Source organism: Malus domestica, chromosome 07 (assembly GCF_042453785.1).
Source record: "Malus domestica chromosome 07, GDT2T_hap1".
NCBI classification, from domain to species: domain Eukaryota; kingdom Viridiplantae; phylum Streptophyta; class Magnoliopsida; order Rosales; family Rosaceae; genus Malus; species Malus domestica.
Genome location: NC_091667.1, coordinates 30,123,074 through 30,150,450, shown reverse-complemented (window position 1 = coordinate 30,150,450; position 27,377 = coordinate 30,123,074). Strand labels below are relative to the sequence as shown.

Genomic DNA, 27,377 nt, shown 5'->3' with positions numbered 1-27,377 from the left:
GTTGTGACGGGAACACAAGTGATACATCACGTATTTTAATAAGAGTGGTGAGAAATTTTATTTTTTTAAGTTATTAACTTTTTAACACACATATTCAACCATTTGTATAATAACACGTGACATGATGTACCATCCGATGTATCGATTACACTGGAAAAATGTCTCCTGTTTGACCCCGTGGCGTAGTTTTTTGAAGCAAAACCACAGTGCGAAAAGAGCCTCCGCAACTCTCAGAGCTCGAAAGAAAAAGACTGATAGAAAATGAGGTACAACTTCGACCCGCGGGCAACGGAACCGGAACCGGAACCGGAGCCGGGCCGGTCTCCGACGCCCGGAAGAGACGAAGTGGAGTGGGTCCCGCTGCAGAACCAGCCGGTCTACTCCTCCTCTCCGGTCCACGACTCGACCGGGGCTCGGGCGCCCAGAAATCTCTTGGCCTGGGACGGAGCGTCTCGGTTTTACTTCTGGGACTCCGATAAGCTATGCCTTCATCGGATGTCCATTCGGCGAACCCGAACCGACTTCCGTCACCGCTGCTTTCCCTTCCAAGGTTTCCTCTCTTTCCCTCATTTTTTTTGAACTTCAATTTCTTAGATTCTGTTTGGTTACTGAGAAAATTGAAGGATAAGAAAGCAATTGCATCTCGAATTGTACTCAGCTGAGCTTAGTGTAATTAGTTTCCTTGCTTGGATTTGATGATAACAGAAAGTGATGATTTTGGAACCTATAATTTGTATAAGAATTGAAAATTAGTTGGAAAGATAATTCTTTAAAGATGATTGCGAGATATGTTTCTTACTTATCTTGAAGTGCATTGTCAATGATGCCCGTAATTTAATAGGTACTGCAACCGGATGTGAAGCTCGACTTTTCTGTTCACAAAATCTCGATCAATAGGAATGGATCAGCATTGCTCCTTTCAGGTTCGAGTAATCTATGCGTTATGTACCTTAGGGGTGGACTTCCAACAAAGACAATGCAACCATTTGCAGGTATGATCGGAAGATGGCAATACGTTATTAATTTTCATTTTCATCTTAAACATGTTGTGTTGGGGTGTCTTAGAAAGCCGCTTGAGCAGGGAATGAACTGTAATGGTGGTTTAGATTATACGTTGACATGTTCGTTTAGGCTTAATTTTACGTGTTAACTTCTTTTACAATTCCCGCACGCACTAGAGTAAGGAAAGGGAAAGAAAGAAGAAATTATCGTAAGGCGCAAATATGGGGTTCCTCTTATGATCTTCTCTTGGAGCACAGTATGATTTATTTTGTTCCTATCTCTCCCTCCCTTGCTATCAAAGTTATCATCCTGATTTTTAATTTTAGATTTTGATGACAAGTTTGTGCCTTTTATCAAGTACTTGCTCAGGAAATTCATGTAGTAGCCTGTGATTCCTTTTTAGAAATGTACTTGTGGGTATAATACAGTTTCCAGTTTATTGGAGGTTGCGTTGCAAATTAAATAATTTGATGTTTGATGCAGAATGCATCTCCTAATTCTACTTGGATTAGCTTTCCTTTTATTAGTTTTCCTATTTTAGTTAAGAATTCCCCGTTGTTAAAGGATTTCTTATTAGTTAAATTGCTTTCCTAATTTTTCAAAGTTTGTCTCTATAAATAGAGCAGATTGTAATCTTTTAATTTAATTTTTGATGAATGAAAAACTCTCCTTACTAGAACTCCCTGATTTCTTCCCCTTTCCCTTCGTCTCCTCGACCCCTAATTCGTCTCCTCGATCTTTTACTTCTTCTCGGTCCCGTCACACCCTTGTTCACCCTAATACTACCGCAGTTCTACATCAATTTGGTAATCAGAGCCTACAATCCCTTTCGTTGGCGTTTGATCCCTGCCATGGCACCCCAAACCGTGGCCAACCTTGCAGAGCAATGTCATACGTTCCAAAACAAAGTCACGGACGATATCGCGGGCATAGAAACCCAACTCTCTAAACTCAGCACTGACCTCAAAGAAGAGTTGGTACAGGCTCACGCCCATCGTTCAACGACGGACCTTGCCATCACTAAACTTCAAAACTCCGTTCAGTTACTTATCAACCACTTTCGGGTTGAACACGCTGCAACTTCGTCTTCCTCCACAGTGATCCCAAGCTCGTCTACGCCACCACCAAGTGGCCTTTTGCCCACTCCACCGGTGGATCCTAAATTAAAGGCAGTGTCCTACGGAATGCCGCTTAGCTCCACTGGGTCTATGCCGCCACTCCATTATACTCAACACACAATAGGTCCTCCTCCAGTGACTCCTCAGGCTCTAAACCTCCCACCCGCTCCACATGATCAGTACCCTCCTCCCCCTCGCCAGTTTGACAACGAGATCATCCGCCACATCAAACCTATCGCTCCTACTTTTGATGGTCGTGGGGATCCTACGATGTTTCTTGATTGGATCCAAGCCCTGGAAGATTATTTTGCTTGGTATGATTTGACGGATGCTTATAAACTACGCATTGGTAAGATGACATTACAGGGAGCCGCTAGACAATATTGGAATTCCGTGGAGGAGCAACTATACCAACTGGGACAACAGCCTGTGACTCTTTGGGACGAGATGAAATTCAAGCTTCGCGAACAATATCTTCCTACATTTTATCGCCATCAATTGTATGATCAGTTATGGACCCTTTCACAAGGAAGTTTTACCGTTACAGAATTCCACGCTCGTTTTATTGAACACAAAATACGTGCGGGGCTTCGTGAAGAACCCGACATCACCATGTCTCGTTTTATTCATGGTCTTCGGGACGATATCAAGCGTGAAGTCCGTCGGTTCCGTCCGTATACTTTGGAAGATGCATATTGCCATGCATTGGAAGCTGAAACCTTTTTGCGGCCACAACGTAGGTACACCGGGACTCCCGGGTATCCTTCCACTTCTGCTCCAAACCGCAGTAATCCAAGCTCCAAATATGGCATCACTGGTCCACCTGCTCCCACGGTACCTGCCACAGAGAAGGGACCAGCCCTATCCACGGCTACTCACCTCGAATGCTATCGTTGCCATGCTAAGGGCCACATCGCCTCCCGTTGCCCCCACAGAACTTTAAATATTAGCTCCAACACTGAGGACCCTCGTGTGGACGAGTATGTGGAGCCCCTTGAACCTATTTATGATCCCGACCTTGATAATTGTTGTGAGGAAGAAGCATTGCAACAACTGAGTGTTATGCGTTGTATTTATTCAGCATCTACACCTCCACCTCCTGATTCATGGAAACGCACAAGTATCTTCCAGACTTATGTCCCTTGCGGTACCACTCGATGCCAGCTAGTTATTGATGGGGGAAGTACGCTGAATGTTATTTCTAAAGCTGCCGTCGATCGTCTTCATCTTCAGGCCGAACCACATCCCCATCCTTTTCAAGTCGGCTGGGTAGATAAAACTAGGTTACCTGTTACTGAAAGATGTCTTGTTCCTCTTCAATTGGGTCCCTGTCACGAGAAACTTTATTGTGATATCCTACCTATGAGTGTTGCACATGTGCTACTAGGCCGGCCTTGGCTTTATGACCGTAACGTCAAAAGTTGCGGCCGAGAGAACACCTATACTTTCCAACATGAAGGGAAAAACATAACACTCAAGCCTTCCAACCCAGCCATCAAACCAATTAAGGAGGTTCAACCGACACTGCCCTTAAACGGGAAGGCTTCGGAGCATCGTTTAAGTATCTTATCACCTGTAGATTTTACACATGAACTACAAGACACGGGTGTGGTCTTTGCTCTCTTGCTTAAACCGGTCTCTAAATGTACCCCCACTCCATTTGCCGAACCCATACGGCAGCTACTCACGGAATTCTGTGATGTTATACCTGAGGACTTACCAGATGAACTACCTCCAGCACGAGAGATTCAGCATGCCATCGACCTTGTTCCTGGTTCACAACTTCCTAACCTTCCCCATTATCGTATGAACCCACCTGAGCGAGCGGAATTAAATCGACAAATCCAGGGGTTGCTGGCTAAGGGTTTTATTCGTCATAGTTTAAGTCCTTGTGCTGTTCCAGTTCTCCTTACACCAAAAAAAGATGGCTCCTGGCGAATGTGTGTGGATAGTCGCGCCATAAATAAAATTACAGTTAAGTATCGTTTCCCAATACCGCGACTTGAGGATATGTTGGATGATTTGGCTGGTTCCCAATGGTTTTCTAAGATAGATCTTCGCAGTGGTTACCATCAAATCCGAATTCGTGAAGGAGATGAGTGGAAAACCGCGTTTAAAACCCCTGATGGTTTATATGAGTGGCTTGTTATGCCCTTTGGCATGTCCAATGCACCTAGCACGTTTATGAGGGTGATGACTCATGTGTTACGGCCCTATATTGGCAAATTTCTGGTGGTTTATTTTGATGACATCCTTGTATACAGCCACTCTCGAGAAGAACATCTCAAACATCTTCACTCGCTCTTCTTTACATTACGAGCGGAAAAACTGTATGCTAACTTACCCAAATGTTCGTTTCTTCAACCGCAAGTTCTATTTTTGGGGTTCAATATTTCTGCAGCTGGGGTTAGCACCGATCCCACTAAAGTGGAGGCTATTACTCGTTGGCCAACACCTACGACATTAACAGAGGCACGCAGCTTTCATGGTCTCGCCTCTTTTTATCGCCGATTCATTCCCGGGTTCAGTACTATTATGGCACCAATAACTGATTGCATGAAACAAGGAGCGTTTCTTTGGACCCCTGCAGCTGCCACGGCCTTTACAATTTTGAAGCAAAAGATGAGTCAAGCACCTGTTCTTCGACATCCTGATTTGACTAAAGTCTTTGAAGTGGCATGCGACGCTTCCGGAGTCGGAATTGGTGGCGTGCTTAGCCAAGAAGGACATCCAGTAGCCTACTTTAGTGAGAAACTTAATGCAGCAAAGCAACGTTATTCTACTTATGACAAGGAGTTTTATGCTGTGGTACAGGCCCTTCGGTATTGGCAATATTACCTATTGCCAAACGAATTTGTGCTATATTCCGATCATCAAGCTTTGAAATATCTCCACTCTCAACGCACCATCAGCAGTCGACATGTCAAGTGGTCTGAATATCTACAGATCTTTACGTTTGTTTTACGACACCGTCCAGGCATTGACAATAAGGCAGCTGATGCCCTTAGTCGCGTGGCTACTATTTTGCACACAATGACAGTTGAGGTCACTGGGTTTGATCGTATTAAGGCCGAGTATTCGTCGTGTCCAGATTTTGGAATTATTTTCCATGAAGTTTCCAACGGTAACCGTCGTGAGTATGTGGACTTTATTACAAGGGATGGGTTCTTGTTTCGGAAAACCCAATTATGCATTCCTCGTACTTCTCTTCGTGAATTCCTTATTTGGGAACTACATGGTGGTGGTTTGGCTGGACATTTTGGTAAATGATGCAGAATGCATCTCCTAATTCTACTTGGATTAGCTTTCCTTTTATTAGTTTTCCTATTTTAGTTAAGAATTCCCCGTTGTTAAAGGATTTCTTATTAGTTAAATTGCTTTCCTAATTTTTCAAAGTTTGTCTCTATAAATAGAGCAGATTGTAATCTTTTAATTTAATTTTTGATGAATGAAAAACTCTCCTTACTAGAACTCCCTGATTTCTTCCCCTTTCCCTTCGTCTCCTCGACCCCTAATTCGTCTCCTCGATCTTTTACTTCTTCTCGGTCCCGTCACACCCTTGTTCACCCTAATACTACCGCAGTTCTACATCAATGTTCCAAAGTAAATATACTTAAGGTATCTGTTATTTTTCAAATGAAACCTTACAGGACTGTTCCTGTTGGTTCACAAATCTACTTAAGTGGAAACACTATCATACGTATACTGCAAGTTTCATGGCATCCTAACAGTGACACCCATCTGGGAATTCTTTCTTTGTGAGCCAACTCCAGGCAAGCTATCACCTTTGAAGCTTGATCAACCTCTTGATAGTACTCTTTGGTTCGGGCTTCCTCCCCCTCTGTTGAGATTGGCTATTGTGGATCTGGCTCTGCCTAGGAAAGCAAAGAGTGGTTCTCTTATTAGGATGTTTACTGATCCCCTGATGTTGGAAAGAATATACACCCTTCATGATGGAGGGTTAGATTCAATAGTGTTGCATTATCTCCCGTTTACAAGTCAGATTAGCGGCAAGAACCAGACCATGAGAACTCCATCAGTGCATCCTGTTCTAAGCACATGCCAGGGGGAAGACCCCTCGCAATCTCTGCTATCAGGTTTTGTGCATTATCAGATTCATTTGCCTGTTCATGGATTGTGGGACTCGCTGTTTTGCGAGAATGTATAGTGCTGGAGATGAAGACTTGGAACCTATTGCTTCCTCTTCAAGTCGATATGGAGAACAAATTTCTTTGCCTTGAAGAACCAAAAGAGAAAGATATGCCAAATCTTAAAAGCAAAGAACTCCTAGTTGGACCTAAGGTGGTTCTTCTTCCTCGGAGCTCACCAAGTTTGCGTTCTCTTTCTGCTGATTCAATTGAAGGTCGACCAAAGCTTCATAAGTACTTCAGAAGCTTTCATGAATATTATGCAGAGTATGCATGTAAGGTAAGAAGATGCCAAGCAACACACATACAAACCATGTTTAGTTGTGTCAAAACTACCTTCTTATGGGAAGTGGTTCCTTTTTTGTTGCTTTATGAACTTTTCCTCCAATTTTCTAGGTTTACTTTGAACTCGAGTATCATGGACCCATCTTGAAGAGGATAATTGATGACCAGCATGCTCGCCTAGGTGCTGCACAACAGAGGCTCTCGCAAGTTGAGGAGAAGCAATCAAAATTGGAGGACAGAACTGATAGTGCAATCCAGATGCACAATCTTCTGGAGGAGCGCTTGAAACGTTTAAGAAACTTGCCTGGGCCTGTCCAGAGCTGAGTGAGAGTTCAAGTCGGAGCTTGGTAATAGTTCGTAGTCAGTAATTTTCTGTTTTCGTATTTTACTGGTTCCCCAAATCGTCATGATTCACTCCTGTTTAAGTTATTAGCCTATACATTTTTGGTTCTGGTGGTTTCATATCTTGCATGGCCAGCACTACCTGTTCACTTTTAACATACATTTTTGTTGCTAAGCAGACCACTTCTCAGGAGTTGAATTGGATGAATTGCGTTCTTCCATTAACACTGTAACTGCAAGGTTGAGAAGGCACACACAATCGCCGAAAAGCAATGCATCAAACCAACGTTGGCCGATAGCAAGGAGGAAAGATCCTGTGCAAGAATCTCAAGTCTCCCATCTGAAATTCTCAGTTGAGAAACTCACTGGTCAATTGAAAATTCGAAAAAGGTTAGGCTTGTTGAATCTGAATTTAAAAGTCGGGAAACCAGACCTACTTTGTTTCTGAATCTGTGATTAAGTTATGGTAACCGGATGTAAGTTTTGAACCTATGGCGGTGCACGATATGTCCTTTTATTAAAGTCGGTGCCATTTTGAACGGTATTGCTCGGCACATCATGTGTAATAATACCATTGGTTGAAAGCTTGAAAATATCTGTCCGCTGATATGCCAGGTGTCATAATACCATTGGTTGTAAGCTCGAAAAAATCTCTCCACAAACACAAGCAGAAGAATGCATCGAAGAGGAAAGTTCGGGTTGATTTTACACTCATTCATGAATAGTTTTTGTGTCGATTATCTTTTTCCTTTTTAATAATTAAAGCGCATTAAGATAGGCTAAAACCTATAAGACCTGCAAATTCTGCAATCACCTACTAAACCTGAAGGTTATTACAAACTAATCCAAAAATTAATTAATTAAATAAATTTTATTGGGTTGGAGATCAAAGGTTCTTACAGCTCTACTACTACTTTACTCTTTACATTGCCCATATGACACATTGTTCCTCCGCTGCACATTGATCGGGTACCTCTTCTGTGTCCTCGTCGTCGGAAAAAACACCAGCTTATCTTCCTCGGCAGGAACCCAACTGCCAAAATTAACATGAACAATTAGCATCGTTAGTTCGACAGGAAATACGCACAAATACAACTAGTTGCAAACGGTTACTCAAAACTAGAACTGGAAAAACTAAACAGACAATAACCCGTATACCAAAAACACTGTTTCATGCCGCTTTATTACCATTTTAGTGTCCCTGAAGTTTTATTTTTGAGTAAAAATTTGTTACCGATTTTATTTGTGCAGTTTACGTTGTATTTTGCATACCTGAAACGAGTGACCAAGTGATGAAGGAAGACGGAGATTTCTACTCTAGCAAGCTCAGAGCCGGGGCAGAACCTTGGCCCTCCTCCAAATGGTGTGAACACATTTGATGGGCTTGTCGTCGGTCCAGATTTGTTCTACAAAATCATGTTTACAATAATTAATTAGAAATTGAAAAACAAAAAGCATGAGTAAACATAATTATTAGAGGCAGAGATGTATAATTAAAAGTACCTGCCACCTCCATGGATTAAAAGTTCGAGCGTCCTTGAAATGATCTTGGTCTAGATGTACGGCACGAAACGATGCAAATGCCTTCCATCCTTTGGGGATTGTGTATCCTGTTTTTAGCACTTTCACCGATTAAGAACTCGTAAAATATTTAGTTTCATGCAAGTTATTTATGCGGTACGAAGGTTGTTACCCTTAATGTGAACGTCCGTCATTGCCCGCCTAAATACCCCGCTAATTATGTTTGCAACTCGCAAGGTCTCGTTGACAACCTAAACATAGACAAAAAAAAGTCGGATCAACTTTCAAGAATTAGAGTCCTGCAAGTCGTAAGTACGTTTGGCACATTGTATGGATCTAAACAACAATCTCATGAGGTTTAATAGTTCGTTATTAAAGTCCGACGCAGTACCTCAACTTACTGATGAGTTTAAACGAAGCGTAATTTCTAGGTATTAGAATTAACAATACTTACACATTGAGTGAATGGCATTGCCTTATAATCACTCCATTCTAGAGGCTCTGACGACTTCTTTTTCGCCCTAATTTGCTCATGTTCTTCCTGCAATGTAGATTCAAAACTTTAAAACTTCATTAGCAATTTAACACACTTTTTACCCAAAGTACATAATGAAATAAAAATACTTCGTCGATTCAAGAAAGACAATGACCAGTTTATCTAGTATGGACTGGCGCATAGCACGAATTGAGATACTTCAACGTTAAATTTTTTTGTCACTGTTCTAGATCTTAATCCAGGCTACGAGCCGGTCCACTCTAGAACTTTCGGGTAAGGAGACAATCCAACGGTGGAGCTTGGAACATCACACGAGTGCACAGACACCAAAACAATCCTAGGAATCGAAAAATGGTAACAAAGCTAGTGTGCTGACTCCATTACTACAACCCCCTACCACTCTTTACACCGTTGGATTTTTGAGGTCCTAGAAATCAGAACCACCCGATTCCCAATGGCCCAGCTTTGGGACCCTAGGGTCCAAAAGCCATAAAGTAGGAGGAAGTAGAATGACGAAAACACCCTCCCAAACCAGGTGCACGTGAAGCAAATAGAGGCGATGTGGTCAAAAGACCAAATCTGACGAGAATCCGACAATATTTACAGCACAGTGAAGCGTGCAGTCTGGAAGGGAGGGAAGGACATACCATCATTTTGGGACTTGGATTGTCTGCCCTCCTATTTCGGTATCCTCTCCGTGCCCTCTTATTTTGTGTAATCACGGTTACATCACGTCAACATTTTATATTATTTTTTTATAAAAATAATAAAACAAAAAGAAATAGTAATATAAAATATTGACGTAACTTAACCGTGACCACACAAACAAAAAAGCACGAGTAACGAAATGAAAGGGCAGACAATCCAAGTCCATCATTTTGTCCGTTGGTTTTATCCGAATGTTGTCTCACTTTTACATTCTCTACTTTACTCTATTTTTGACCACCATCCAACACTTTACGCTACATTTTCCTTGATTTCGCTAGGAAAGTAATTTTTGGACTTCCCTTTACGGTTGGACACTTCTTTTTTATTCGTTGTTCTAAGATTGAATAAATCGAAAGAAAACTGAAAAAATACCAACATCATGAAGAATGCTGAAGTAAAAAACGAGAGTATATATTTCACTATCTTGAATTTATGGTACGTTACGTAAGAAATGAGCAATACATGCATTGGTAGTAGAGCGACTGACTCTAGCAAAATTCATCTGTTAATTTTCTGCAAACATCACATGCAACAATCTTTTTAGTTTACATATTACGAGTATACGTTATTTTATTTTTTCAACAAACAATATTATTTACAATAAGGGGGAGGGGATTGACTTAGTCTCATAATATGTTAGTAATAATGTGATTCAAATTGCATTTGACAAGATTCGAACATAAGACTTCTCACTTTCAAGTAAAGAGGAATACCAATAGACTGTAGTACTAAGTGACTACGAGAATACGTAATTAAGTTAGATAATTTTACGTACGTAAATGCGGATTTAATCAATTACACATCCAAAGTTATCTAAAATAACTAATCCAAACAATGTGAATGGTTGAGGATTTAGATAAGAAAAATGTGGATGTTGAAATGCCTAACATAGTAACACGAACATATGATGGGAGTTGCAAGACTGGCAGTCCCCACTAGGCAAATAAAGTGAGAAAAGAAAAAGGATGCGGGTAGAGTGGCACCTTGAGTTGAGCATGGGCCAGAGGTGTCTCCGTTAAGAACTTGACGGCAAGTGTCATGATTGTTGAAGTGGTTTCGTAGCCAGCCACCAGCAAAGCAAGCAAGAAATCCACAATCTCCTCATCTGAGAATGCGGTGTCTCCGCCCAAAAGTGCGCCTAACATGTCCTCTTTTCTCTTCCCGGCTTCGCTCTCCTCCCTCCTCTGCCTCACTATCAAGCTCAACGCTTCCGCCACCTTTGTCCTAGCCTTCAAGTTCAAATTCCCATTTTGATTAACTAATTAACGTTAATGACATCAATAATATTATTTAGATGCAAAACCGATACACTTGCTAACATTCTCTAAATGTGTTTTCAAATAGCATTACTCTATTTACGCAATAAATTAAGTAACGGGCAAGAAAAAGAGAGGAATTTACGGTAATGGCCCGGCGGTAGGTGGTGGAAACTAGAGGCAAAGGAACGGAGAAGAAGCCTTCGATTAGTAGGACGTACTCCTTTCTTAGACTCTCGGTCCATTCATTTGGATCAAAGCTCATGAGTTGCTTCACTGCTAGTTCAAAAGTTATCTGCACATAATTTAATTAAATAATTAATTCACTAACGTAAACTATAATTAATAAAGGATCCAAAAAATATAAATCAAGAAGTGTATGAGCTAGCATGAAAATGATGGCTCAAGGGAACGGTTTTATTTTTCTTACTTTCACTTGCATGTATCTAACCCAATCTAGGGGATCGAACAAAATTTCAGTGTGTTTGGAACTCGAGCGGTACACTAAATGTCATCATCCGATTAAAGGAAAGTTCTTGTTTTTTTTTTTAAGTATTTCTCTAATTATATAATAACATGTAGTGTAGCGTTCCGTGTTCTAACCATAATGAAAAATCTCTTCATGGGATCTAGTTACCTCCATTTCTCTTTGACATGAACGGTGAACCCAGGCATAATACCATCATAAATTAATTAATTAAATTAAACCAACCAATGGGATACGATTAATTCTGAAAATCACTTTTTATTAAAACATTCTAAACAAACTTTACCTTTGTCCTCTACTTTTAGAGGAATAAGAAAAAAACAAGTTTGTCAAATATCACTTTTGCATTTATAATACAACTATTTTGATGCACGAAATTGACAAATTCTCAAACAAATTCTCTGCAAGTGGCCTTCTACTGTAGTGCGGTGAAGAAGAGTGTTGATTTTACATCACGACATAAGTTTGAACTCTGTTGCCTCTCTAATCTAAAAAATTCTCTAGTATGAATCACTCATATCATATGATGAAAAAAGATCCTTGTCGAATCATTTTCCTATGGATCCTAAGGATTTTGTGATCGGAATCGTCCATAGTAGATTGTGCAATCAAAAATCAATTTAAAATTTAAAATTAAATATAAATAGTGTCCAACGAAAACTACGTTATACGGTGGACAGTTCAGATCATGAGATCCCTAAAAAAGAGATTTTCCTTATATAATTATAAGTGATCTCGACCTATACTAAATAATTAATAAGTGTATCGATTTTAAGTGTCCAAACATCATCTTTGTATTTAACTCAATAAACGACAACAACAAGAAAAGCAAGAAAAGTTTACCAACTCCGGTATTTAACGACAGATTTTTTTTAATCGTCCAGAATATTGAGTTGTACGCTATTTGTTTAGGGAAAGAACTTCTGAAGAATTCAGCAGCAGGTCCTGCTTACATCCAATTCCGGCTTGCTAAACATGTGTTCAAGCTGGAATTGGGTGTAAGCAGGACATGCTGAAGTTCAGTTGTTTGTTTAGATAATGAAAGTATGTGTTTATGTTCTGAACAGACTAAAATACCTCCCATATTTAACATGTAAAAAGAAAACACCATCTTCTATTTCTAACTTGGTGAAGAAAAGTAATACTTTCATCTTTTAAGGTCTTAATTTCGAATTCCGAACATGCCCTAATCCTATCTTAAAAAGAAAAGTTGTACCCTACCTTTTTGGCCTCCTCCATGAGAAAGATCCGGTCGGCCCAGGAATCCATGTTGAGCCGGATCAACCGGTCTATGTCGTCCAAAAGGTGGTCCCTAATGATCGAAGAGTTTGCAAAGCTCATGGTCAGAGAATGCATCCGTTTATGGAGGCTGCCCTTCATCAGCAGCAAAGAGTGCTTCCCCATAAGGTTGGTTATGGAGCCCGGGTAGCTGCACTCGAACAGCTTCCCTTCGTTCTGCAAGATGAAACGATTGGTCTCCGGGTCGGTGGAGAACACGGTCGGCTCTCCGAACACGTGAGTTGTGAACAAGGGTCCGAACCGGTTCACGCGCTCGTCGATGAACGGTTCCGGGTTCTCAGTCTTGTAGGCTGAGATAAGCTGCAGAGTCTCCCCTATAAATGGTAACCCTAGGTTCCCCGGAGGCAGCCTCAGCCTCCGGCACCTAGACTTTCTGAGAAAAATAAAAACTAGGGTTGAAAGGAGACAGAAAACCAAGAAAAATGAGAAGAGGAAATCCATGGGGTTTTTAATACTTGGTAGACACACACAGTCTCTCTCTCTCTCTCTCTACAAGCTCAGTGTGTGTGTATATATTTATATGTATATGTTTGGGTATGGGAGGTGGGTATATATAGAAAAAGGAAAGAGTGGGGGGTATGGGAGGGTGGTGGGGGAAGCACACGGATGGTTTCGAGAATCGACAAATGGATCGATGGATCTGATTTCTAAATAAGAATCTAAAGGAGGGGAAGAGAGGAGAGAAAGAAACTAATGTAGGATATTTTAGTATCTGATAGCTTTTTATAGTTTCTTTCCTTTTTTTTCTTCATAAAACGATATCGTTCCCCTTCTGTGTCTATGTGGGATACGAGTCGTGAGACTTTGTTGGGGAAAATATGGAGTGGGAAAAAGAGAGGGTTGTTGGTTACGGTGTGCTTCATGTGGTGATTGATATGGCGTGAATGTGTTGAAGTGTCCATGTCTTGTCTTGGGCCGTTTGATTGGGATAATGGATTAGCGACAAAAGATGGTTGTCCAAGGATAAAGGATTAGGAGAAAAATTAAAAGGGTAGTTCTATTCACCTATTTTTACTTTCTACATATTTTTGTTAATTTTTTGTCATTAATCTTTTTCAGTTCATTTGATCCGAATGCCGAAATTTAAAAGGGTTGTGCAAGAAATAAAAATAAGTGTTTGGATAGAGCTATCCAATTAAAATTGTAGAATTAAAAGTTTTCAGGATCACAGATCACAAACGTAAATTTGAATACGCTTTATAGTCAATAAATAATAAAAAATCTATAAAGATGAAGCTAGTCTTAACTAATATCAATCTCATCACAAAAATACATTATTCGTTCTACTATAAGGGCACGTTTACTAATTCGTAATCAAATTGAGAGGAATTGAATTGAGGAGGAATTGGATTGAAGAGGAAATGAAATGAGGCGGAATCAGAATCAGATTCCTGTTGAAGTTGTTTACTAAAATTGTCTGGAATCGGAATAGAATTTCATAAAACTGTTTACTAATTCTGCAGAATCGGAATATAAACCAGTATGATTACTAAAATGCCCTTGTCCTAAATCAAATATTTATATACTTTTTTTTTAATAAAATTTGATATAGTATATAATAGTAAGAAAAAATTAAATTGCTTTTTTATTTCATAGACACACTAAAATGATTTTGTTCATTTATTTTTTTATAAATTTAAGTATTTATTTTAATATTTAAATTTTCTCATTCAAGTTGTAGTTTTTTCTCTTCGGCATATGTATGGAGTTGTGCTTAATGTGAGTCTAGGGTTAAGGACAATCTTGGAAATAATGAAAGTAAGTGACGGCATAAAGGGAAAAAAATTATCATTCCGATTTCTTGGGCAATCCAAAATCCAAATACCTTCTCATTGCGATTACGGGTTAGTAAACACGCTATAAAGTATATTGGTTTCAATTTACACAACGTACTGCTTGGAATTATTAAGCGCAAAACCTTCCTCATCATAGTATATACTCGCAAACAATAATAGATTATTGGTTTTCATTAAGCTTGTTAAAGAAACCCTCCTAACCATGTGGAAGGCTAGCTAATAATAATAAACCTACTCATATAAAACATAAGAAAACATCTCTTGAACATCATTATGATTACTAAACCAAATTCAATTTGTTTAATTTAGCCATTAATTATTTTTCATGTGGTGCAAATTTTTTTTTTAATATTTCTAAAGGTGTTTATATCATATTTAGGGCCTTCGTATTTAGATCTCATACAAATACTCGGGGGACTTAGATGTAATTATGTAATAAAGGAATGGGCAAATATGTAATAAGTGAAGAGCCCTTATTCTATAAAAAGACCCCTCACCCTCACAATTAGGGAGGTCAATTCCTAAGGCTCCTCACCCCTCAAGCTCTCACTCTCAGAATCTTTCAAATTCATTACAGAGGCTCTCTCTCTCCCCTTCAAAAATACAATATCAGTGTGGACGTAGCCCAAACCTTGGGGTGAACCATGATACATCTTGTGTTATTTACATTTCTTGCATATTCACGGTCGGATTTACGTTGTTCCAAGACCTCTAATTTTGTGCATCAACATTTGGTGCCGTCTGTGGGAATCGACATAAAAAATTATGTCGGTTCTCTTTTTTATTTTTTCATCAAATCTCACCACTGTGAATCTGCAGAAACCAAGAACCAAACAACCCAACACCCACACTCAGAGACACACCCATTCAATCTACAAAGAGAGAGAGAGAGTATCTACCTCCACTTAAAGCATGTCGTTTTGCTCCTCCCTGTCATCTCCCCACTCTCTGTTTCTCCTTCTAAAACCAAATCTCAAGCTCTCGATTCAGGCTCTCTCTCTTTCTGAAAACCATTCATATCAATGGCCAAAGATGGGAAGCTAACAAAGCTCAAGTCAGTGCTGAAGAAGTGGAACTCCTTTAGCAAGCAGAACAGCCGCCACAGCCTCAACTCTGTGGTCTCTGCCGCAGATGAAGATTACTCCACCGACGGAATAATTTCAGGAGATCTCCGCCCCGTCTATGTGGGCAAGTCTAGAAGATGTTACCTTGTGGCCTCCGACGTTGTAAACCACCCGCTTCTCAAGGAGATGGCCAACAGGTCAGACCACAACACGATCAACATCGCATGCAAGGTGGTGCTGTTTGAGCACTTGTTGTGGATGCTCGAGAATGTCGATCCACAGCCCAAGTCAATGGACGAGTTAGTCGAGTTCTATGCCTGCTGAGGGAAATATTTAGAAGTTATGCCATGTATGTATGTGCATGGTGTGACTACGTCACTGAGGAAAATAATGAGAGAGTGGTGGGGGTGATTATCTGTGGTGGATCTTTCAACCAAAACGGATCAAAGTGGATCTTTCAACCAAAACGCTGACAGAGGCGCAGTGGAAAGAAAATAATATAAAAAGGAAAAGACCCTAGCATTCGTGGTCCCGATGGTGGAGATACTCCGGCGAGCTTCAACCACTCCAAAACCTCAAAAGGTGATGGGAATGATTATATCTCCGACGAGGGAGCTATCTTCGCAAATATACAGTTCTACAGTGTCCATGTTATGGAATATGAATTTGAAGCTATTGTCAAGCTTTTGGACAAGATGCTGCATTCAATGCCAAAATCACCAGGTAAGCAGCTCGTCGTTGTGCATCTACAGATCATCAGCATCAGTGAGTAAGCTCACTCATCACCTTTTAAAGACAAGCAAGACAGTTCTCCAAAGAGTCATAAGAATCTATCAGCTGTGCAACGATCTGACACAAATATTATCAGATTGGAGATCAGAGAACTACAACAAGCCAACGATGCAGTGGAAGGAGTTCAACGAGCTATGCCAAGTTAAGGTGCCATCATTAAGAGTTTGATAAGACATGATAACAAAAAGAAAGTGGAAACGAGGAGGCGGGTTGTTGCTGCTTGCCTTCACCACACTTAAGAGAGATAATTTATTTTGATGAGCTCAGGTTTTTGATCTTAGATTGTGAGTGGTTCTGCGGCGAGGTGCTAGGCCAACTTAACCACACGGTTGGCGATGCTCCTGTGACTCACATCGTTGCAGACGGTTGGATGTCGGCGTTCCTCATAGATGTCGGTGTTTCTTTTCCAATACTTACTTTAGTACAGGGTGCACATGCATGACAACTCAGAGACAGAAAGAGGTGCAGTAAACGGAGAAAGCAAAACCATGCAACAAAGAAAAAGAAAAGAAGCAAAGCAAAAGTGAAAAGGAAAAGGAAAAGAGAAAAGAAGAAAAGCAAGAATTTTCCTATGATTACGATTCATTTTGTCTGCCAGGTGAAGAGATAGAGAGAGTGGTGGAAAAGCAAAAGCAAAAGCAAAACAGAAAACGAAAGAAAAAGTAAAGTAGAAAACAAAAGCAAAAGCAAAAGCAACGCACCAACGATCTTTGTTTTTTTATGATGTAATTTATTTTTCTTATCTTTCTAAGACATCTGTATAAACCCCATCAGAGGGTAATAATAAAAAAATAAAAAAATAAAAAATAAAAAAATAAAAAAGGCAAAGCCCAAAATAAATAGGCTGAAATGTTGTGTGAAGAGCGAAGGCTCATATGCCCAAAAGAGTCAGGCCCTTTATTCTCACCAACCAAGTGACCAAAAATACGCCCAATACTACAAAAAATTATTCGGCAACTTGCCGTTATTGCCACCAAACCAGGTGATCAAAAGTACGCCCAGTACTCCAAAATTATTCGGCAACCCACCACTATTACCATAAACTGGGTGATGAAATGTACAACCCGTACTCTAATATCATTTGGCAACTAGCCATTCATGCCACCAACCAGGTGATGAAATGTACAACCCGTACTCTTCTTCATGCCACCAACCAGGTGATCAAAAGTACGCCCAGTACTCCAAATTATACATGGGCATTACTTATGTCATTCATACATAAACATTCATGATCATCACTCATGACAATCATACATAAACATTCATGACCATCATTCATATCAACATTCATGAGCATCACTCATGACAACATCCATGAGCATCACTCATGTCAATCAACTTAAACATTCATGAGTATCACTCATGTCAATCAGTTTCAAAAGCTTCATTTACAGAGAGATCTCTAACTTCAAAAGCTTCATTTACAGAGCTCTAGTTTCAAAAGCTTCATTTACAAAAGCTCCAGCTTTGAAAGCTTTATTTGCAGAGCTCTAGCTTCAAAGCTTCACTTGCAAAGTTTCACCTACAAAGCTTCAGTGCAAGGTATACAAATACCGCATTCGAATAACCGCCACTTCGGCCCATACATGGATTCAATTTGAAGTCTCCAGCCAACAGACTCTATTGACCGAAGACTTGAGGGACTACATTATGTACCATATATTGGGCCTCAATTGGGCCTCATGAAAAACACTTGGGGGACTTAACCCATTATTCATGTATTGAGGAGCGAGCCCTTATTTTATAAAAGTGACTCCCTCTCTTTCAGTAGAAAGCACCCATCATTTATGTATTGAGGAACGAGTCCTTATTCTATAAAAAGGACTCCATCACCATCATTAGAGAGCATCAACTCTAGTCCATCATTCATGTATTGAAGAGCGAGCCTTTATTCTATAAAAGGGACTCCCTTACCTTCAACGCCACAAGTCGAGTCAACCAAGGCAACATAAGCCATGAGCCGAGCAGCCTCGCAGCATGTGCTACTTCTAGTTCAACATCATTTCAGATTGAGCACCGCCTCATATCAAGAATCAATTCAAGGCAACATCTAGTTACTTCGGCCCACACATGGACTGAATTTCAAGTCTTCAGCCAAAAGACTCTCTTGACTGAAGACTTGGGGGACTATTGTTTATACCATATTTAGGGCATCTGTATTGAGATCTCGTACAAATACTCAGGGAACTTAGATGTAATTATGTAATAAAGGAAAGGGCAAATATATAATATGTGAGGAGTCCTTATTCTATAAAGGGAAAATATATAATATGTGAGGAGTCCTTATTCTATAAAATGACCCCTCACCCTCACAATTAGGGAGGTCAATTCCTAAGGCTCCTCACCCCTTCAAGCTCTCACTCTCAGAGCTTCTCAGATTCATTACAGAGGCTTTCTCTCTCCCCCTCAGAAATACAATATCAATGTGGACGTAGCCCAAACATTGGGGTGAACCACGATACATCTTGTGTTGTTTACATTTCTTACAAATTCATGGTCGAATTTACGTTGTTCCAAGACCTCCAGTTTTGTGCATCAACAAAAGGTAATGCTAGGAAGACTAAATTTATAGACCAAATTTTATAAACAAAATGGCATGAAAGTTAATGATTGGATTATTACTTAAGTGTTGATTAACGTGCTTATTTCTTGTTGGTGATTTATCATTTGATTTGCAAATTTGGTTTACCTAGCGTTACTCTATTTCTAATTATGAGTTGGGAATATAAGCAAGTTGCAAGTACACCAACTCCATCCGAAGTTTGTACCAATTTTTTTTTGTTTTCGTCAAACGATAGATTTGTTAGATTAGATATTAGATTAAGGAATCAACGAGGTTCGAACATACGCCGTGGTGTAAGAACACTCCTCTCTACCACTGTAGTAGAGGGCCAAAAATAAGTTTGTACCATTTTCTGGATTCGTATCTTACTACACAACCCATATATATATATATATATAAACTATATCAAGTAAGGAAGGATATTAAAGTGTATATATAGCACTTAATAAATTGAATTATATTCTCATTTAAATTTTATTTAATTTAGGTTTTGCCACTAATTTTTGTAGGAAAAAAAAGGGATTGAGGGATAGTACGTAAGATTCAAGGGGTTGGTGGACTGGACAACGTGGAAACCAAATTAATCAAGCTTGATTCTTATCATAAATGTTTGATAACTTCCTTTACTTGTATAGCCATTATAACTAATTTACAAGGAAAGAAACTTATCTGCGAAAGTTATTCATCTTTAAAGTAATATGAGTTTCTGATAAGATAGAATACGGCAATAAATAATCAGTTAATATCTTGCTTAAGTTGAGGTTTAATGTTATCAAATTGGATGTCATCATACTTGCTAAACGCTAATTGTCCCACCCCTTCCAAATGTTTGACACATACTAAACCCCTACTAAGTTGATCCGAACTCTCCTCCCTGCAGACTGCGGCCACGGTGGGAGTGAACCCCACAAATGAAGCTTCTATAAAGATAAAGCGGCCACGTGCATACAAATAATGATCAGTATGATGCCATTATAGGGTTTGGACTTTAAACAAAATGAGGTGATGATAACGCATCACTCAATCCACATGGTCCCCATAAGGAACATTAGGCTCGATCGATCTCTACCCAGTGGACAAGTCACAGACCCATGAGATAATGATCCCTATGATTCTATGAAGCACTCACAAAACCACAGATTTTATATATTGGTATATGTCAGGCTTTTCATGACAGAATCCCATCATGCATGTGTTGGTGTTGTGCCAGCTTCCCTACTCTTTTTGGTGATCACTTCAACTGTACGAACCCATACAACACACATTCGTCAATCCCCATTAATTCATTGGTTTGATCGATGTCAAAGCAAGCTCTCTCACTTTTAAATATATCTTAAATATTTGTAGTTAGATCCATGGCAGTTCTTTCTTTTCCAGAGATCGTCTGTTATTCCTTATAAATTATATATCCTCATCATTGTTGTTTTAGAATATTTGTATTGATCTAGTTTGTTATGCTATGTTGTCGACTTTGGATCACAATTATTAACTAGATGAAATCACATTGGATGAGTCATGCTATTTAAAAAATAGGCATATTTGTTGATAGGTCATACAAATTTACTTATTTATATAGTTATATTAGAGGGTGTATCAACAAGTATGTCAATTTTGATTAGCATCTTAACTATTATTATTACATTTGAATTATATGATTGCGGTTTTATAATTAATTTCATAACAAACAAATGGTATCAAAGGATAACCTTATAATGGATAATAGAACTGGTTTCCACTAAAAAAATACGAGAAGACCTCAAAGTTTATTGGAATGGGATCCCATATGGATCCAAATTGTGGGAATATTAGGGATCCTCACATCTTAGTCATTCATCGTGTATCGTGTGGTAAAAAATTATTTGACCTTTTTTATTTAAAATTAAACACAAATAGTACTTGACGAAAACTGACTGCACGATATACGATGAACTACTAGAATGTGGGAATCCCTAGAATCCCCACAAGATGGATCCAAAGAGGATCCTATTCCAGGTTTATTGATTCAATAATATGAAAAATAACAAAACATAGCACTCTAAAGTATGCTTAAATGATGTCTCTTATCTCTTGACTTTTTAGGAGTTCACATAAAGAAAAATAAAATACCAAAAATATCCTTAAAACATAAAATGATGATAAAACTTAGTAAACCACATAATCTGGTATAAAACCCCCATATTTCACCGCAAAGCAATGAATTGTTCTTGTGACGCAGTTTTCTTTGACATGGTCGGTGTGATGGTCTAAATTGGACACCAGAGCTCAAATATGCAAAACGTGGATTTTGTTGTTGAATTTGGGTGCTTCAATAATAAAATTCGATCCACCTTCTCCATGCTCTAGTCAAAATCATCTGCAAAGATCGTTCCTTCATGCATCTAGCTTGATTAGTGCGTATATATCACTAGGATACAAATATGAGGTTGTATAGATTAATGTCCAATATCCTCTGAAATTCATGAATGAAATCTAGTGATTATGTCAAAACATGTCCAATATCCTCTGAAATTCATGAATGATATCTAGTGATTATGTCAAAACTTGAAAGCAACTATATGTTAATTTGGTAGCTCTCTTGGTTTAATAAAGTTTTATATTTTGTTAAAAAAAATTACCTATTAACAAAATTCTCTTTGTATCTTGGTTGGGATACAATTGGCGAAATCCATTGGGGCCACGCATATAGCGGTGGAATTAGACTCCATGGAAATGGTGGCAGGTTGCAAGGATAGTATTGGAGATCTCTCGAGTCTTGGATATATAGCTAAGGATATCCAAGATTTGATGTCTCATACGATTTTGTATATTCCTCGTAGTTGTAATGGAATAGCTCATTTTTTAGCTAAGTCTAGTTTAATTAGTGATGACTCAAAAGTATGGTTCAAGGAAGCTCCAGATTTCCTTAGGGTTGTATTCATCCATGATTTGGCCCCTTGAGGGTTGTTTTCAAATAAAGATATCGTATTACCTTAAAAAAAACAAAAACAAAATTATCTTTGTCAACTAAAATCGAATGAAAAGACCAAATTAACCTTGTCAACAAACTAAATAACATAACCAAAATAAAAGTCATGGCAATATAGTAAATAAAACACAAGATGTTGTATGCCTATTTGATTGAACGATCTAGGGTTTAGAGAGAGAGAGAGAGAGGGGGGGCCGGCTATGGTTAGAGAGGAAAGAGATTGATTTAATTGTGAGGTGTGTTTGATTCACCTCATTGTGCCTTTATTTATAGTAGTAGGATAGGTAAAAACCTTTCCCTTTAGGATTAAAACATTTAATAGGTAATCTAATCCTAATATGAATATAAGATACATTTGTAGATTCCCTAGGATTTACACAATCACATTCTTATTCTAAATATGACTGCAACACTCCCCATTGAGTGTGTAAATACTCAACAAACCATCGCATCAGATCTTCAGCAAATAAGGTAGAATAGTTGATGAAGTCATTGACACAACGGGTGATCGCGAGCCTCAAATTTAAGTGAAGTATGCATTTGTAGTAAAACTCATAAAACCTCGTTATGGTAAAACCCAAGGCATGGGGAAAACTCATAGACTAAGGAGAAAAGTGAGAAGTATGCATAATATCTAAAACAAACATCAAACAGGACGAAAGTAATGAACTCAACGAAGTATGTTCATACCAAGATGGATGCCTCGTTAAAACCTAGTTAGGTAGCAAAACTCAGTGGAAAAAATGCTCCTAATCGTAGGGAAAAATAGTACATTAAGATCATGTGAGTATGCTTCTAGATACTTTCCCTAAGTTAGATGATCGGATCATATTTATATATATTTTTACTTCGAATTCACTCGTCTTTTCTTAGTTAGTTCCTTATATTTTTGAGCTATTTACGTTATTTTTATGTTTATAGGATTTGTTATGCAAAGAAAATAAAAATAACACAAATGAGTTTTAAATAATAAACAGAAAGAATATTGGTTTTATTTTTGGATTGGGTTTTATTTTGGTTTATTTTGGTTTATTTTAGATGCATTGAATTGATTGTTTCATAGAATATTGGTTTTGGATTTGTTACTTGAATTTGTTCTTAATTCCCAACTGCTACTAATTTAGAGTTTATGATACAAATTAGTTTTGTATTATTTTGTCAAGGAAGAATCCAAGGACAGCAAGAGGAATAAAATAAAGAAAGGGGATCCAAGAAAAAAAGGAAAGACAGCGAGAATCCAAGGAGAGACTTGCGGAGCGCCAGGCATGAAAGCAGGCGGGACAGCTAAGGAAAGAAAAGGCTGTCTTGCAGCCTTGAGAAACAAGAGAAGAATAGAAATATAGCAGGGCTTTGGCAGCGAGGAGAAAGGAGAAAGCATACGGGTAGACAGGGAGAGCAGAAAGCTGCCTTTGGGCAGCGTGAGGGGCAGCGTGAGAAAACAGCAGAAAACAGACTGACGCGGGGGTTGAAAGGGAGGTCAGAAAAGAGAGCTGCCCTAGGCAGCGTGTCAGAAGATAGAAGGAAAGAAAGCTGGGGTGTCAGCGCGAGAATAAAAGGAATGAAATAAAAGACAGGAGAGAAGAAGATAGAAGGAAAGAAAGCTGCCTGGCGGCAGCAGCGGGAAGGAAGGAGAGCAAGTCAGGGACTTGCTAGGCGCAGAAATAAGCACAGAGGCAGAGGGCTTCACTCCATTCTTATTGGTGTTATCTTCTCAAACTTAACGTTTTACGTTTGTTTTAATTTGTTTTAATAATGTGTAAATAAATTTATTTTGGCTAGAGGTTAATTCAAAGCCATGAATATATTTGTAATATGAATTGATTACCTTCAGTTGTGATTTCTGAATTGTGATTTAATTTGCTTAACTGCTTGATTGATAACTTATTTTTGTATGTCGATTAAGGATGCATACTTAATTTACATGCATGAATTTGATGCTAGAATATAAGTGAATTTCACCTAATCGTTATGAACTTATATTCACAAGTAGTAAAGGTTGCTAGTCACAATCACGTTAAGTAAATTCTTGGCAAGAGTATCATGCTTTTCATAGTTACGAATGCCTCGTCAATGCTTATAGTTTTTACAAAGTTTAATGATCTTTGATTGTATCTCTATTGTGCTTTTCACGTAGGGGACTTTTGAAGAATGTTTTGAATTGTTGTATGCGTTTTCCCGTCCAATTCAATAACTTAAGGAAAACTTGAAGATTAAAAAAGTGCTATTCACGGTTAATCTGAAGTGTTGAAATTCACAACTTATAGAAAGAACAACTGAAAATCAATTTAGGTTGCATATGTGTCATGTGTAGAGAAGAACCCTCTAGCTAATCCATCACCTATCCTTTCACCTTAATTTCATGTTGTTGTCAATTTTGTAATTTAATTAAGTTTAATTTACCTTTCATCAAAACCAAACACCCATCCATTATTAAATTATATTATTTAGTTAGTTTTCTTTATTGTTAGTCTTTTAATTTAATTTCCGTCCATTTCAGTTCCTAGTGTTTAATTTGATTGTTTTCATTATTTTGAGTCATTTTAAGTGTGTTTCGAGTTATTAGAGTTTTTAGCCTAGTTTTGTGTCCTTGAGTCTTATTTAATATTTTTAAATTAATTTAGAATAGATTAGCAATCCCTCCTAATCCCCGGCCTAGAACGATACCCTACTTACATCTATACTACAATTGTCAAAAAGAGGGTTTAATTTGTGTGTCAAGTAATTTTCGCATCAAATTTTGGCGCCGTTGCCGGGGATTAGCAAAGTTGCTAATCCCTTGTCTTGAGTCTTGCTTAAATTGTTTAGTTTTTTTTATTTTTTTTATTTTTATTTTTATTTTTTATTTTATTTTATTTTATTTTATTTTTTTATGTTATTTTATTTATTTATTTTTTTTTTTATTTTTTATTTTATAATTACCCTGTTTTGTTTACTTATGATATTTGATTTAGTTTTATTTCTTTGATATCAGGTACTAAAAGAAGTAAGACATGGCAATTGCTAATCTTCAAGCTCAAATGGCAATTCTTACTTCTCAATTGTCACAGTACATCGAAAGGACCACAATACAAAGCACCCCTACATTCGATGTGTCCTATACGCAAGGATATCAAGCAGATCAACATCCACAAAGGAGTTGGGAGAGTTATCATGATCATAATCAATCAATGAACAACTTGTTTTCCAACACGTATAATTCAGATTGGAGGGATCATTCAAACACTATGTGGTGGGAACCTCAACCAGTTCAACACGAAGGATATTGGCAGCCATATAATGAGTTCTATTCAAGCCCTGCTCAGCCACCACAACCTCATACACAATATACCCAACCAAACTCAGGTTCGTCAATAAATTATGAACAAATTCTTAATGATTTAAATTCTTTGGCGCAGGGCTCACAAAATCAAGCCAAGGAGGCTCAACAAGGAGAATATTGGCAGCCATATGAGGAGTTCTATACAACGCCTATGCAGCCACCACAACCTGCCCCGCAACAATTCCAATCAAATTCAGGTTCGTCAATAGATTGTGCTCAAATTCTTGATGTACTAACTTCTTTGACGCAGGAATCACAAAATCAAGCCCAAGTGATGAGCGAATTGAAGAATCAAATGGGAGAGATCGCGGAATTCATGGGGCAAATGCAAGAACAAAGTGAAGTAACTGACTCAACTGTTGAAATTATTGAAGCTATCAACTTGGAAAGTGGCATAGAGGTTGGAGATGAACCCAAGATGTCCAAACCAAGCCAAAACATGGATGAACAGTTACTGCTCGAAGAAGAGGAGGATAACAAGGCCACGGCAAAGGAAGAACCACCATTGCTGCAGCCTACCCTAGCCCCAACACCCTTGCCGCAGCCCCATATGCCCTCTATGCAGTCCACTACAACCAAGGTAAGCCCAAATTCAATTCGTCCTGACCCCGTTCCACTAAATGTCTTTATTCCTTGTAGGATCATGCAATCCAAGGAAGAAGAGGGTGAGAAAGGCATCTTTGAAACCTTTCCAAAGAATCAAGAGAAAGAAGTGGATGGGGAATGTCTAGAATGCATCAAAGAGGATGTGCTTGAGACAACCATTCCTAAAGAAGTTGAATTTTATGACATGGGACAAGTCCCAACCATCACATTCAATCTGGCCAAGTCCAATATCCCTGAAACTTTCAAAAATGTGGTGTTTGTCATTGAGTTCTTATCGGACAAAGCAAGTAAGCCATCTTCTCCAATTTCGATTTTAGTATATACTAACTTGTTGATTTTGATGATTCAGGCACCTACACTAGAATTTAAACCATTGCCGGATCACGTCAAGTATCACCGTCCATTCAAGGATCAATTCCATGCTATGGGCCCTATCCAAGTTTAGAAGGAAGTATCGTCCGGCTGCAAGACGTTAAAGAAAGCGTTTCTTGGGAGGCAACCCATGTATTAAAAAAAAAGGAAGATCTATGAATCGCTCTACAATCAGTTTTGCGTTTCTAAAAACCTTCACTTTTCTGCATTTTTATTTTGCCATGATTGTCATTTTTTTTTGTTTATTTAATTATTTTTGGGTGTGGGTTTATTTTTGAAACATTGATAGATATGCAAGATATTCTTACATTCTTTTTCAAAAAAAAAAAAAAAAAAAAAAAAAAACTTAAACTTAAAAATATTTTACAATTGTGTGAACTAATAGCATTCATTGGTCAGGTGGTGCTTCAGTAGTCGGCGGAGCTTCAGCAGTCGGCGGGGCCACGGAAGGAGGAGGTATCTGAGGTTGATCAGTTGGAGCTTCACTACGCGGTGCCGCCCCAGAAGACGAAGGCAGATGCGGTTGGAACAAACCCACAAACCTTCGGTGATCAAGTAAAATCTGACCATCATTTTCCTGCAGCTGGTCAATTTTCCTCTTCATGTTTGTGGCATAAATGTGTGCAAGCTTATGCAATTGTTTATTTTCATGCTTGAGTCCTTTAATCTCCTCTTTGAGACTCTGTATTTCAGCCACCAACGATTCAACGTGACGGGTTCGGGCAAATAGGCGTTGGGCCATGTTGGACACGGAACCGGCACACTACACGCTAAGAGCCAGAGACTCCTTAACCGCCAATTCATCAGACCGTCTAGCGAGCAGTCTGTTATCTCTTGGGGTGACAAGGTTCCGGGCCACCACCGCAGCGGTCATGTCATTTTTCATCACCGAATCTCCAACGGTAAGAGGACCGGTAGGGGATATGAAAGATGGGCGCCATATGTTGTCTGGTGAAGGCGGAGCTGCCTCTTCACCAATGTTCAAGTCAAAACGACGATCGGAAGGGCCAGACATTTTCTGAAGGTGGTGAAGAAAGAAGAGAGTCGGACTGATTAAGATTTTGGAAGTTTACAGGAGGGAGTGTTTACAGGAGGGAGCTCAAGTGTGTTGTGGAACAAAATTAACGCCTCTATAAAAAGAAGAAATCAAAGAGGCGCTCCTCAGAGAAGCGTCCTCTCGCAAATCGAAGAGTCGGGGCTCCTTTCTCAAAAGCCGGATTCTTTTCTCAAAAGAGGCG

At 38.9% G+C, this 27,377-nt stretch overlaps 3 protein-coding genes across 4 annotated transcripts; 2 read left to right on the top strand and 1 right to left on the bottom strand.

Annotated features, from left to right (window-relative positions):
• Nucleotides 1-221: 221 nt before the first annotated feature.
• LOC103432953 (uncharacterized) lies at nucleotides 222-7,488 on the top strand. 2 transcript variants are annotated; one of them, XR_011583095.1, is made up of 5 exons: nucleotides 222-550; nucleotides 842-992; nucleotides 5,771-6,535; nucleotides 6,665-6,900; nucleotides 7,075-7,488. XR_011583095.1 is itself a non-coding variant. In XM_070825296.1 (3 exons), the coding sequence occupies exon 1, from the start codon at nucleotides 1,854-1,856 to the stop codon at nucleotides 5,388-5,390; it is 3,537 nt and encodes a 1,178-aa protein (XP_070681397.1). In that variant the 5' UTR covers nucleotides 1,681-1,853; the 3' UTR covers nucleotides 5,391-6,548; nucleotides 6,665-6,900; nucleotides 7,075-7,488. The 2 variants fall into 2 exon arrangements, 1 of the variants encoding a protein (XP_070681397.1); XM_070825296.1 differs by lacking the exons at nucleotides 222-550; nucleotides 842-992 and having other exon boundaries at nucleotides 1,681-6,548.
• Nucleotides 7,489-7,747: 259 nt separating this feature from the next.
• LOC103432823 (3beta,22alpha-dihydroxysteroid 3-dehydrogenase) lies at nucleotides 7,748-13,359 on the bottom strand. The gene is made up of 8 exons (XM_008371026.4): nucleotides 12,585-13,359; nucleotides 11,022-11,171; nucleotides 10,604-10,849; nucleotides 8,871-8,957; nucleotides 8,589-8,667; nucleotides 8,399-8,505; nucleotides 8,168-8,301; nucleotides 7,748-7,928 (listed from the first exon to the last, which is right to left on the bottom strand). The coding sequence occupies exons 1-8, from the start codon at nucleotides 13,101-13,103 to the stop codon at nucleotides 7,811-7,813; spliced, it is 1,440 nt and encodes a 479-aa protein (XP_008369248.1). The 5' UTR covers nucleotides 13,104-13,359; the 3' UTR covers nucleotides 7,748-7,810.
• Nucleotides 13,360-15,455: 2,096 nt separating this feature from the next.
• On the top strand, nucleotides 15,456-15,938 carry LOC103432822 (auxin-responsive protein SAUR76). Its single transcript, XM_008371025.4, has one exon. The coding sequence runs from the start codon at nucleotides 15,481-15,483 to the stop codon at nucleotides 15,844-15,846; it is 366 nt and encodes a 121-aa protein (XP_008369247.1). The 5' UTR covers nucleotides 15,456-15,480; the 3' UTR covers nucleotides 15,847-15,938.
• The last annotated feature ends 11,439 nt before the right edge of the window (nucleotides 15,939-27,377 follow it).

Coding starts and splice junctions, on each gene's coding strand:
- LOC103432953 (XM_070825296.1), top strand. CDS start 1,854: ATGGCACCCCAAACCGTGGCCAACCTTGCAGAGCAATGTCATACGTTC.
- LOC103432823 (XM_008371026.4), bottom strand. CDS start 13,103: ATGGATTTCCTCTTCTCATTTTTCTTGGTTTTCTGTCTCCTTTCAACC. Junction 8,668..8,870: donor CAATGCCATTCACTCAATGT/GTAAGTATTGTT, acceptor GTCTATGTTTAG/GTTGTCAACGAGACCTTGCG. Junction 8,302..8,398: donor TTAATCCATGGAGGTGGCAG/GTACTTTTAATT, acceptor ATGATTTTGTAG/AACAAATCTGGACCGACGAC.
- LOC103432822 (XM_008371025.4), top strand. CDS start 15,481: ATGGCCAAAGATGGGAAGCTAACAAAGCTCAAGTCAGTGCTGAAGAAG.